The sequence below is a fragment of the Rhipicephalus microplus genome, chromosome 10 (genome assembly GCF_043290135.1).
Source record: "Rhipicephalus microplus isolate Deutch F79 chromosome 10, USDA_Rmic, whole genome shotgun sequence".
Taxonomy (NCBI): Eukaryota; Metazoa; Arthropoda; class Arachnida; order Ixodida; family Ixodidae; genus Rhipicephalus; species Rhipicephalus microplus.
The window spans coordinates 95,898,285-95,910,566 of NC_134709.1; the positions used below are offsets into that span (position 1 = coordinate 95,898,285).

General features: G+C 48.6%; 1 protein-coding gene across 2 annotated transcripts in view; it reads right to left on the bottom strand.

The window, feature by feature from the left end:
* Nucleotides 1-2,039: 2,039 nt before the first annotated feature.
* The window catches only part of LOC142774814 (uncharacterized), a 37,900-nt gene continuing 27,657 nt past the window's right edge, over nucleotides 2,040-12,282 (bottom strand). The window contains exons 6-7 of one of the 2 annotated variants that reach the window (XM_075875923.1): nucleotides 11,443-11,584; nucleotides 2,040-7,234 (exon numbers count right to left, since the gene is read on the bottom strand). In XM_075875923.1, coding sequence (XP_075732038.1) covers nucleotides 11,463-11,584 — 122 coding nt within the window. In that variant the 3' untranslated portion in view covers nucleotides 2,040-7,234; nucleotides 11,443-11,462. Of the gene's footprint in view, nucleotides 11,585-12,282 lie in introns of both variants that reach the window. The other variant, XM_075875922.1, reaches the window with a different exon arrangement.

Below are 12,282 nucleotides of genomic sequence, written 5' to 3' on the forward strand. Positions count from 1 at the left end.
CGTCAAATCGTGAAAGTGTTAAGTACAACAGACAAAATAGAACTGGCAGAGCTTTCGAAGTTGATTAATAGACGTAAGGTATGCGATGTAAGAAAGTATAAAAAGGAGAAAACTGAACACGCTCTGAAAAACGGAGGAAGCGTCAAAGCAGTGAAGAGGAAACATTGGATAGGCAAAAGTCGGATGTATGCACTAAAAGACAAAGAAGGCAAAATAACTACCAATATGGATAGGATAGTTAAAATAGCGGAGGAGTTTTACAGAGATCTGTACAGTAGCCGAGACAACCACGACCTTAATACTATAAGAACAAGGAGTAACCCAGATGGCACCCCACCAGTAATAATAGAAGAAGTCAGAAAAGCTTTGGAGAGCACGCAAAGAGGCAAAGCTGCTGGCGAGGATCAGGTAACATCATATCTGCTAAGAGATGGAGGACAGATTGTGTTAGAAAAACTAGCCACCCTGTTTACGAGGTGTCTCCTGACGGGAAGAGTACCAGAGTCTTGGAAGAACGCTAACATCATCTTAATATATAAGAAAGGAGATGACAAGGACATGAAGAATTAAAGGCCGATCAGCTTGCTCTCTGTAGTATACAAGCTATATACAAAGGTTTTTGCTAACAGAGTAAAGAAAACATTAGAATTCAATCAACCAAAGGAACAAGCAGGATTTCGAACAGGCTACTCAACAATTGACCACGTTCATACTATCAATCAGGTAATAGAGAAATGCTCAGAGCATAACCAACCACTATACATAGCCTTCATAGATTACGAGAAGGCGTTTGATTCAGTAGAAATATCAGCCGTCATGCAAACACTGCGGAATCAGGGTGTAGATGAAGGATATAGAAACATTCTGGAAGAAATCTACAGGGGATCAACTGCTACCATAGTGCTTCATAAAGAAAGCAACAGAATACCAATCAAGAAGGGTGTAAGGCAGGGGGACACAATCTCCCCAATGCTATTTACCGCGTGCTTACAGGAGGTTTTCAGAAGCCTAGAATGGGAACAGTTAGGGATAAGAGTTAATGGAGAATACCTTAGTAACCTGCACTTTGCCGATGACATTGCATTGCTGAGTAACTCAGGAGACGAATTGCAACTCATGATTACGGAGTTAGACAAGAAGAACAGAAAGGTGGGTCTTAAAATCAATCTGCAGAAAACGAAAGTAATGTACAACAATCTCGGAAAGGAGCAGCACTTCGAGATAGGTAATAGTGCACTTGAAGTTGTAAAAGACTATGTGTACTTAGGGCAGGTAATAACCGCAGAGCCAAACCACGAGATTGAAGTAAATAGAAGAATAAGAATGGGGTGGAGCACATTCGGCAAGCACTCTCAAATTATGACAGGTAGATTGCCACTATCCCTCAAGAGGAAGGTATATAACAGCTGTATCTTGCCGGTACTTAGCTATGGAGCAGAAACCTGGAGACTGCAAAAAGGGTTCAGCTTAAATTGAGGACATCGTAGCGAGCAATGGAAAGAAAAATGGTAGGTGTAACCTTAAGAGACAAGAAGAGAGCAGAGTGGATTAGGGGACAAGCGGGGGTCAAGGATATCATAGTTGAAATAAATAAGAGGAAATGGACATGGGCCGGGCATGTAGCGCGTAGACAGGATAACCGCTGGCCATTAAGGGTAACTAACTGGATTCCCAGAGAAGGGAAGCGGGTTAGAGGGAGACAGAAGGTTAGGTGGGCAGATGAGATTAAGAAGTTTGCGGGTATAGATTGGCAGCAGCAAGCACAGGACCGGGTTAACTGGCGGAACACGGGAGAGGCCTTTGTCCTGCAGTGGACGTAGTCAGGCTGATGATGATGATGATGAAATAGCCAGAGAAAGTTCTCTCGTCCGCCTTCCTGAGTCCTTTGCAGGGCGGAGGAAAACGGCGGTGGGAGTCCCGATAATAGGTAATTATCTCTCTATAATTCAGGTAAAAATTGCGCTGAAATAGAAAGGACACCACAAAGAAGGAACACTTAAACAGATCGAGCGCAAGTGTTCCTTCTTTGTGGTGTCCTTTCTATTTCAGCGCAATTTTTACCTGAATAGAATGAACCAACTAGCCCCTCAAGACGTCCTGATCGAATATATCTCTCTATAAGTTAGGAGAAGAGCGTTCTCTTCTGGAACACAGGGGTTATCGGTGGGCGAGGCAGTGGCACGGGGAATGGGTGCGCGGGCGGCAGTGCGTGCCGCCTCATCGCCTGCGAGGCCCTGATGGCCAGGAGTCCAGATGAGTAAACGCGGAGAGGGGTAACCTACTCGGGGACAAGATTTAAAATTTTTGGCAGCTAGGCGTGTGATCCATGCCAGTCGAAAGTTTCAGGAAGCTCGTTTAGAGTTTGATAATAAAATTGGATAACTGTCATGTGATAGCGCCACCGCTATGGCCACCTCTTCAGCGAGGCAAGAGAGGGAGAGAAGAGCGCCAGTTCTGCGGGTGTCTTCCTGAGCCGGCACGAGACGCGAGCATGCGCAGTGAGGGTGTGGACAGCGCTGTTGCCGACGCCGAACCGCAACACAGAAGTGCGCCGCATTTAAAAAATGTTTAACGCTTTCGAGTAATTCATACTCCACTATGGGAGAGCAGAAGCCGTCCTAGTTCCATATGGAGAAGAATGCGTTAAAAAAATGTTTGATGATTTCGAGTATTTTAGATAGATGACAACGTGTTATTAAAAAAAGTGTTTGGTGATTTTAGTACTTCATACTCAACCTATGGGGAGCAGTGGACGTCCCGATTTACTGGCGAACGGACATCAAAGCGAATTACCACGAAACGGAATTGGGGAAGCTCATTGCATACTAGTGACAGCACTTCGGGTGTGTACAACTGTCTGATGTACCAAATCACTTGAGTGGCACGTACAAACAAGAGAACATGGACACGATGCAACTTACAACACTGCAATACTCTCAGATTACAAATCACTGAAGAAAACAAAGAGAAAAAGAACACAATACACACTAAGTTTGAACAAAATCACATATGATTTGTGAGGAGATACGAGATATTTCTGTCCTCGCCAGTGGATTAAATTCCGCATTGAAAAAATAAAATAAAACTTGTATGCCACCTTCTTATGAAGGCTTCATCACCCTGCGTTACAATCTCTTCGATAATGTACCAAGATCATGTTGCCTAGAAGGAGCGTTAAATGCACAGTACGCCGGGCCACTGAAAAATAGTGTGCCATTATTCATGACACGACCTCCATAGACAATCTGGATTTTTCTCGCATGCTTGTTCCACTGTTTCATGCTCTAAAGATGCAATTCGGACGCGACCTATCGACCAATAGCAGGAACGCCATCTGTTTACGTCTTTATACCTATCGTTTCAATTAAAGTGGTAATGCTATTAAATTTTGAGGTTGTAACAAGCCTGTTGTGGTAGTAGGTATGGACGTTCCAGATGATGGGAAGGACTAGACCTTTGCGCCGGTACCAAAATCACCCTCGGCAGCACGCCGTTGTTTACGCTTTGCGCGGCGGCGTGTTTCCTGCAGATTAATTTGAAGATGTATAAATACGTATACACATGCGGTGAATGACGGTGACACCGGCGGCAAAATCTAGCCGAGAGTGTCCACATAATATCCGTCGCAATAATATTGCTACGTAGCTGACGTATCAGGGGTCAGAAAACGACAACGAGGAAGTGGTCTGTCGGTTGTGCGTGCTGTCTTCCATCTTAGTCGACGCCATACGCATCAGTTTGAATATTGATTTTAAATAGACACACCTCGTGTCATTTTTGCGTAACATCTTTGTGGTGGAGGTGCAGGGTACTTCTCCGTCTTCATCACGAAGCTCCGCAACGGCCATATCATCATAGGTCCAACCATGTCACAGGTTGAAGAATCATCGTCTTCGCCACCTGCCCCTACCGTGACTTCTATATACGTTGTTATACCTCCTGCTCGTGATCCCGGTGTATTTTCCGGTCAGGATGGCGTTGACGGCGACAAATGGATCAACCGGTACGAATGGGTCAGCGCAAGCTATAGGTGGGACCCGACTCGTATGCTTGCCAATGTGCTTTTTTACCTCGATGGCCCACCGCGTGTGTGGTTCGAGACGCACGAAGCGGTGATTACGAGCTGGGACTCCTTTAAAGAGAAGATCCGCGACCTTTTGGCGACACCGTTGGGCGGCAGATCACAGCGCGGAATCAATTGGTGGCCCGTGCACAGACGTCGACGGAGTCGTACGTCGCGTACATTCACGACGTCATCGCCGTATGCCGCCAGATTGACGAGCACATGAGTGAGTCTGAGAAAGTGGCCCATGTGCTGAAAGGCATAGCAGACAACGCATTTAATCTTCTAGTTTACAACAACGTTGCCACCGTCGATGCCATCATTAAAGAGTGCCGGCGGTTCGAAGAAGCCAAGAGCCGCCGTATTCAGCGATTCACCCGGCTGCCCAACACGGCCGCAACCTCATCGTGTGAAGCCGCCCGCCAGTCCTCCACGTATGACAACGCCACACGCATTGTTCGTCGGGAAATCAAAGCCGCCTGTCTCGCTCCTCTTCAGCCACCCATTTTCGCAACACTTGCCTCTGACCAACAACAGCCGTCAGTGGCGTTAACACAAGCTGTGGTGAGGCAGGAGTTTGGGAACCTCGGCCTTCCATCAGCATGTCCCTTGACTCGCCCTGAAGTCCCGTCCTACTCCCGAGGACACGCTCACCGTTCACCTCCAACAATGCCCTTCCGTAACCCTTCGAAATTGTGAACACCCGACGACCGGACTATATGTTTTTCCTGCCACCAGCCTGGGCAAGTTTCTCGCTATTGCCGCCGCCGTTGGTCAAACCAACCACGTCAGACTTTCTTTACCTCGGCGCTCTTGCATCCGACGACCCCTCGACGTTCAGTCGCCGCACCCTTCAATTTCTATTCGTCGTCATCTTACGAGCCTTCCACTGACGCCCGTTTGCCCGGTCGCCGCTACCCTGACGCCCCTTCGTCCGGTCGCCGCAGCTCTCACTCTCCGTCGCCGCTACGTCGCCAATCCCGCTCTCCACCACCTCGGCACTTTTCTTCGCCGAGCTTCTCTGGACGACTGCAGCAGGAAAACTAGATATTGCAGCTTATAGAGGTGAAGCTGCAATACCATTGACGGCCGAAAATCCTCTAATGACGCTTCCCACGCACCATAGCCTGCTTGAAGTACAAGTCGACCATGTTCCTGTGACCGCCCTCATTAACACAGGTGCGCGCCTGTCTATTGTGAGCGCTTCTCTACGCTGCCGCTTACAAAAGATTATGACGCCATCTACGACGCAGGCGATACGTGTTGCCGATGGCGGTACTGTACCAGTAATCGGAATGTGCACTGCTCGTGTCAGCATTGCCGGTCGTCACGCCGTGGTCCTTTTTGCCCTGCTAGCCTGCTGACCTCATGACCTCATACTTGGCCTTGATTTCCTTTCAGCACACTCGGCCTTAATTGATTGTTCGTCTGGTACCCTCAGCCTTGATCTACCAATCTTTGCCGACTACTCTGCAAAGCTCACCAGCCGCTTGAGCCCAACCACTTTCGTTCGCCTGCCACCTCGAGCCGTCACGTACGTGTCTTTGTCATCGACCCCTCCCGTTTCTGACGGTGATTATATCGTTACGCCAATTACTGACGTTCGGCTGACGCGCAGAGTTACTGTGCCGTATACCATCACGACCATAGCGGATAACTGTGTGTTACTTCCGCTCCTTAATTTCGGTTTCACCCCTCAAGTGTTGCCCTGCCAGATGTCTCTAGCCAAGCTAACTGCCATAACAGAGGATGATGCCAGTGTTGTCGCTGTATCTGCTGTTGATCGAAGCGCAGTCTCACGGTCACCCAGCTCAGACGATGGTATTTTTCGAAACATGATTGGATCGGAGCTATTGCCTCACCAGGCCGACGCTCTCTGCCAAGTTTTGGCCTCATACAGTGACGTTTTCGACACCGACGATCGTCCCTTGGGCCAGACTAAAATTGTCACTCACCGAATCAACACTGGTGACTCTGCGCCCATTCACCGTCGGCCGTACCGCGTGTCAGCGTCCGAGCGAGAAGTGATGCAGAAAGAAGTGGTCAAAATGCTTACGAAAAACGTAATTGAACCATCAACCAGCCCTTGGGCATCTCCCGTGGTATTAGTAAAGAAGGACGGCTCATGGCGTTTCTGCGTTGATTATCGCCACATCAAGAAAATTACCAAAAAAGACGTGTACCCTCTACCACGCATTGACGATGCCCTTGATTGCCTCCATGGCGCCACCTTCTTTTCATCTCTCGACCTCCGATCTGGCTACTGGCAAATTGCTGTAGATGACATGGACCGAGAAAAGACCGCCTTCGTTACCCCTGACGGTTTTTACCAATTCAAGGTCATGCCATTCGGGCTCTACAACGCTCCAGCGACTTTCGAGAGAATGATGAACATGCTCCTGCAAGGATTTAAATGGTCGACATGTTTGTGTTTCCTGGACGACGTGATCATTTTCTCACCTACCTTTGCAACCCACCTTTAATGCCTTTCGACCATTCTATCCACATTTCGACAGGCCGGCCTGCATTTCAATTCCTTCAAGTGCCACTTCGGTCTTCATCAGATTACCGTATTGGGTCACCTTGTTGACGCTGCTGGCGTACGGCCAGACCCGGCGAAAGTACGCGCTGTAACAAACTTCCCAGTCCCACGCTCTGTCCATGATGTTCGCAGTTTCGTGGGCCTCTGCTCCTACTTACGCCGGTTCGTGAAAAATTTTGCGGCACTCGCACGGCCACTCACCGACCTTCTCAAACAAGGCGTTCCATTTTCTTGGGGCCCTCCTCAAGCTGACACCTTCTCTCAGCTAATCACCGCTCTAACGACACCTCCTACTCTTGCACATTTCGACCCCGATGCTCCTACAGAAGTGTGAACAGACGCGAGTGGTCACGAAATGGACCATATGCGAAATTGCTTTGTGCTCTGGCAACACTGTGAGTTTCGACCCCGCCGCCATTTAAATGCGGGCGAGCAGTCGACGGTAACGCGTTCGCCAGTACGGCCGTACGACTCCTGAACACTTGCTTCATTGTGCTGAGCTATTGCGATGGCCACAGCAAGACGTTTCCCAGTGCTCGAACATGTGATGTGGACAAACTGTTTAGGAATCTTGCCACATCTTGCCACTTGTATGTCATTGCATCTTTCGGAAAGCGGTCGAAGGATACCTACAAGATATAAGCAAACAAACATTCAGTGCGACGTCATGAGCTAGATTTCTCTTAGCTGTTTAAACGATTGTTGTTTACAAACACAAGCACTATCACAAATTCATCTCACAGGAAAATAGAGGTCACACTTATATGTGCATTGCAGGACTAATGATGCACTTGTGATGTGACCCCCTCCCCCTCAGTTTTTTTCTGTGCACACTCCCGTTTCTTACCAGCCTTTCCTAGATATGGCCCTTCACAGCAAGCCTTAAGAGGCATTAGTCACTTGTGGACACTCCGGGGAATTTAAATCAGTTATTTTTTATATCTAAGTAGCTTTAAAGGTTTCTAGGAGCTGCGAGTGTAAGGCAGCCAAAATTATGAATCCCATACAACTATGTTATGGCTGTCTCCACAGCTGTATGTTTTATAATGCAACATGAAACATTGTTCAAGTGCGGTGAGTTGCAACACAAAAAACAGCTGCAACGCAACTGAACCAAAGAGACTGAAATGCAGAAAATGAATCCCGTCTTACGAATAAATAGGACTGCCGTGCTCTGAACTCATGCAGAACGTTATTCAGTCAGCCCTGGCGATACTCATAGTGCCACTTTTCGAAAACTACGGCAGTGCGCCCCGCTATCTTTTCGATTTTATTTCGTTGGTAAAGGAAAATTAATGAGAGAGGCCCCAATGAAAAAGTTTCGTCCGCACACATTGGGGGAGTTGAAGTTAAGTGCTTGAGCAGATACTTTTCTGTTCCAAAGTGGGTATAGCCCTTATCTTCCGAACGACTGTTTTATTGCTGCACAGTGACCGTACTTACGGACACAATGGAGCTTGAACGCGGACAAGCAACCGTGCTGCCTTTCTAGGATGTGTGTACGGCATGTTACTCGGAGTAGCGGAAGCTCTGCACGTCTCAGTGCGCAATCACCTTCGAAAATAACATTTCTACGTCGTCTACTTAATGGTGTAATCTCGTCACAAAAAAGCCCGTCCTAATAGTTCGGTTCTGTCACACAAGTTACCCCACCAGCAGTGGCGGAATCTCTATTCAAATGCAGGGAATCACCGGGGCTCTTCGATTTACCATCTCAGACTCACCGCGTGTAGTCCGCGGGTAGTCCGAGGCTTCCTTGAAGTCAAGAAAATTTGAATGCCGCACAGCTTCTCAGCGAGTTCGAGACGGTAAATTGAAGAGCACCACTGTCGTGTAGAGGCCCGACGTAGTGAAAACACCTAGCCGCAAAGCTGACAAACCTATAAAAACACGGCCTGTTCGCGTAACACAGAAAAATGGTTAGTCCTGCAGTGCTCTCGTGCAGCCCGCGCACCGCGGAGACACATGCATCCTAGAGTGTGCCCATAAAGCTTGTGGACGCCATACCCTGTTTTGCGTTTAAATGATCGCTTCAAAATCGTAATTCATGCCACATACCTTGCTCCTATCGCTGTCTGTGACTCCGCGCTGCTTGCACAGCAGCACACAGCAGTGTGCTGGCATTTCGCCAGCAAAAAAAATCTGACTGCGACAGTCGAAGCGTTGAAACGGGTACGTTCGCGTGTAGTGGTCAAGCCTCGCCAGCATCAAAATGGTGGATATGGTACCTGCTGCGTTCACTAGATGGCACTGTTAATTTCGCATATTGCCTATTGGTGCAGTTTTGGCGCAAATTCAGCGGGGCAACGACCGTGTAATCGCGTACGCAAGCCGTCTGCTTTCTAAGCCTGAACGCAATTATTCTATAACTGAACGGGAATGTCTCGCTCTTGTTTGGGCGGTTTCGAAATTCCATCCTTACTTGTATGGCCGCTCTTTCCATGTCATCACAAATCATCACGCGCTGTGTTGGCTTTCTTCTCTGAAGGACCCCACTGGCAACCTGGTCGTTGGGCATTATGCCTACAGGAGTATTCCTACTCGGTTGCTTATAAGTCTGGACGTCCCATCTGGACGCCGATTGCTTATCCCGCTACCCTGTTGATCAGCCCGACGAACCAGACATCGAGCCTAGCCTCAGCGTCATGTCAATGTCCCAGTTTCTTCAGATTGGTGATGAACAACGTCGCTTCTCTGCGACAACTTATTGACAGTCTCGAATCTGCTCCGAACGACACGTCACTTCGCATGTACGTCCTCCTGAATGGCACGCTGTACCGTCATAGCCTCCAGCCAGATGGCCCTGAGCTCCTTCTTGTCGTGCCGAAAAATTTGCGTTCAACCGCGCTGCACGAGCTTCACGATGAACCAACTGCTGGTCATCTGGGTGTACCTTAGACATACGACCGTGTGCGTCGCCGCTTCTTTTGGCGCGGTCTCGCCCGGTCCGTTCGCCGTTACGTGTCCTCCTGCGATAAATGCCAACGTAGGGAGCGACCTACTGCGCCCCCGGCTGGACTTCTTCAACCGATCTCCATCGTAACCGAACCTTTCTTCCGTGTTGGTATCGATCTTCTCGGTCCTTTTACCGAGTCGAAATTGGGCAACAAGTGGGTCGCGTTGCTATAGACTACGCGACTAGGTATGCCATCACTCGAGCGCTCCCCACCAGCACCACTACTGACGTTGCGGAAGTTTTGCTCCACGACGTCATCCTACACCATGGCGCTCCCCGCAATTACTCACGGATCGCGGCCGCGCATTTTTGTCACGTGTGATCGACGATCTTCTGCCCTCTTCCTCGACGCACCACAAGCTGACCACTTCCTACCATCCCCAAACAAATGGCCTTACCGAACGGCTAAATCGGACCCTAACGGACATGCTCGCGATGTATTTGTCCTACGACCACCATGACTGGGACCTGGCGCTACCTCACGTGACCTTCGCGTACAATTCTTCGCGCCACGACACTACTGGTTATTCACCCTTTTTTTGCTTTATGGCCGTGACCCGAAGTTACCACTCGACACCCTACTTCCAACAACTACAACGCCGTCAACCGAATATGCACGCGACGCTATTGCTCGTGCCGACCACGCACGTCAGATCACCCGCTCTAGACTTTCGGCTTCACAAGTCACCCAGAAAGCCATCTACGACAGCCGGCATGCTGACATTCACTTCTCACCCGGTTCTTTTGTTCTCCTGTGGTGCCCAGTTCGTCGAGTTGGCTTATCAGAGAAGTTGTCTCGCTACATGGGTCCTTACCGTATCATCCGCCAGGTAACCGACGTCACCTATGAGATCATTCCTGCATCTGAGACCACAAGCCTGCCTGCAACCACACCTTGTGATGTTATGCACGTCAGCAGGCTAAAACCTTACCACCTGCTTACTGAAGACCGTAGTTAATGTGCACAGAGACGGCGCTTTTACCACCGGGGGGGGGGGGGTAATGCTACGTAGCTGACGTATCAGGGGTCAGAAGACGACAACGAGGAAGGGGTCTGTCGGTTCTGCGTGCTGTCTTCCATCTTAGTCGACGCCATACGCATCAGTTTGAATATAGATTTTAAATAGACACGCCTCATGTCATTTTTACGTAACAACATTTTTTAATTCCAAATAAAACCAAGATATGATCAGTATTGGAGACGCCATGTTGGAGGGTCGGAATACTTTACCGTCTGGTGTTTCTTGACCTGCACTGACATCGAACAAAACATGAGCTTCTACATATGTCGCCTCCATATAAATGCGACCGCGACGGCCGGAATAGAGCCCGCGCCCTTTGGGTAATCAGCCTATAGTCCGTAACAATGCGCTATACTATACCGTGGCAGACCAACTGGTTGTTTGGGGTATGGGGTTTTACGACCCTAAGTGGCCCGGTCTACGAGGCACGCCGCAGTGCAACGCTCTATGCAATTTTGACCACATGAGATTCTTTAACCTGCACAGACACTATAATGACACCGCGTAGCACGGGCACCAAGCAATTAACCTCTATGAAAATGTGACCGTCGTGGTCGGGATTGAAGCAGTGCCTTTCAAGTCAGGAGTAGATATGTATACAAAAAACTCAGTTGTTCAAACGAATTAGTTAATCTATAGAGACAGGTTGGAAAGAATCGCTATGTATATTTGTTCATTGTTGGAGAACTTTTTCAACAGGCTAAACAGAGCATGCTTATAAGATCGTTTTTCAATGCTCAAAGTCGGTCAGTGCACAGCCACTATGTAATATACGTAATCCTGCATAGACATCGTAAGGAGCCAGAAGCGAAGTGGTTTCGCAACAACAAAAACAACAACAACAATAAAGGACACTCACTCGCACAATTTGATCCGCGGCTAGTGACCGATACGTGCTGTCATATTGATGGCTCCCTTTCGGTACGAAGGAATAGCGTAGTAATCTTGCATCTTCTCGTCACACGATTCCGATTCCCTGGTGAATTCCTTGAGCTTGCAGGCTGTAAAATTAAATTCTGGATAACGAAAGCGGTCAAAGGAGTGCAGTAGTCATGTTACTTCTAGGGAAACAAATACGAATACTGGACTGAGGATGTTCGCAAGTAATATTTTGGAAACGCGTGCATTGTGCTGTGCCTCTCGTAAGCGTAAAGACCTGGCCACACGCCACCGTTCGAGTGCGTCAGCGCGAAGCTTTTTGAAGCGGCGTCGTGGCCTGTCCATTTGGAGAGAGTGAGAAGGCATCGTGCCCTCTCGCTATCTACATAGAGGGCACGCGGCTACGAGAAGCTGCGCGCTCACTCCCTCCATATGGAGAGGGCACGATGCCACCTCAAAAGCCCCGCGCTGCAACGGCTGCGTAAGGTCAGGCCTTAACACTTTTGGAGGACTGCACTGCAGCTCCAACGCTCGGCGTTACAGTTGGGCAAACATGACGTTCTGGTCAAGGCAGAAGCAGTGAATATGCAGTGACACTTGCAAGTCAGTGCCTTCTTGACAATTACTGAATGCAATAATAGTTTTCATCCCATTTCTTCCCACACCACTAATCTTTGAAGGACAACGCTTCGAACAATGTTATTTCACTGAGATTATTATGCCTTGCATATCCTTCACACACCGTCAAACTCTGGCGTTTCATTGTAAAATGTTATTTTTACGTTAAAAAAAGCCTGTGTATTGGCACTATCAAAGATGT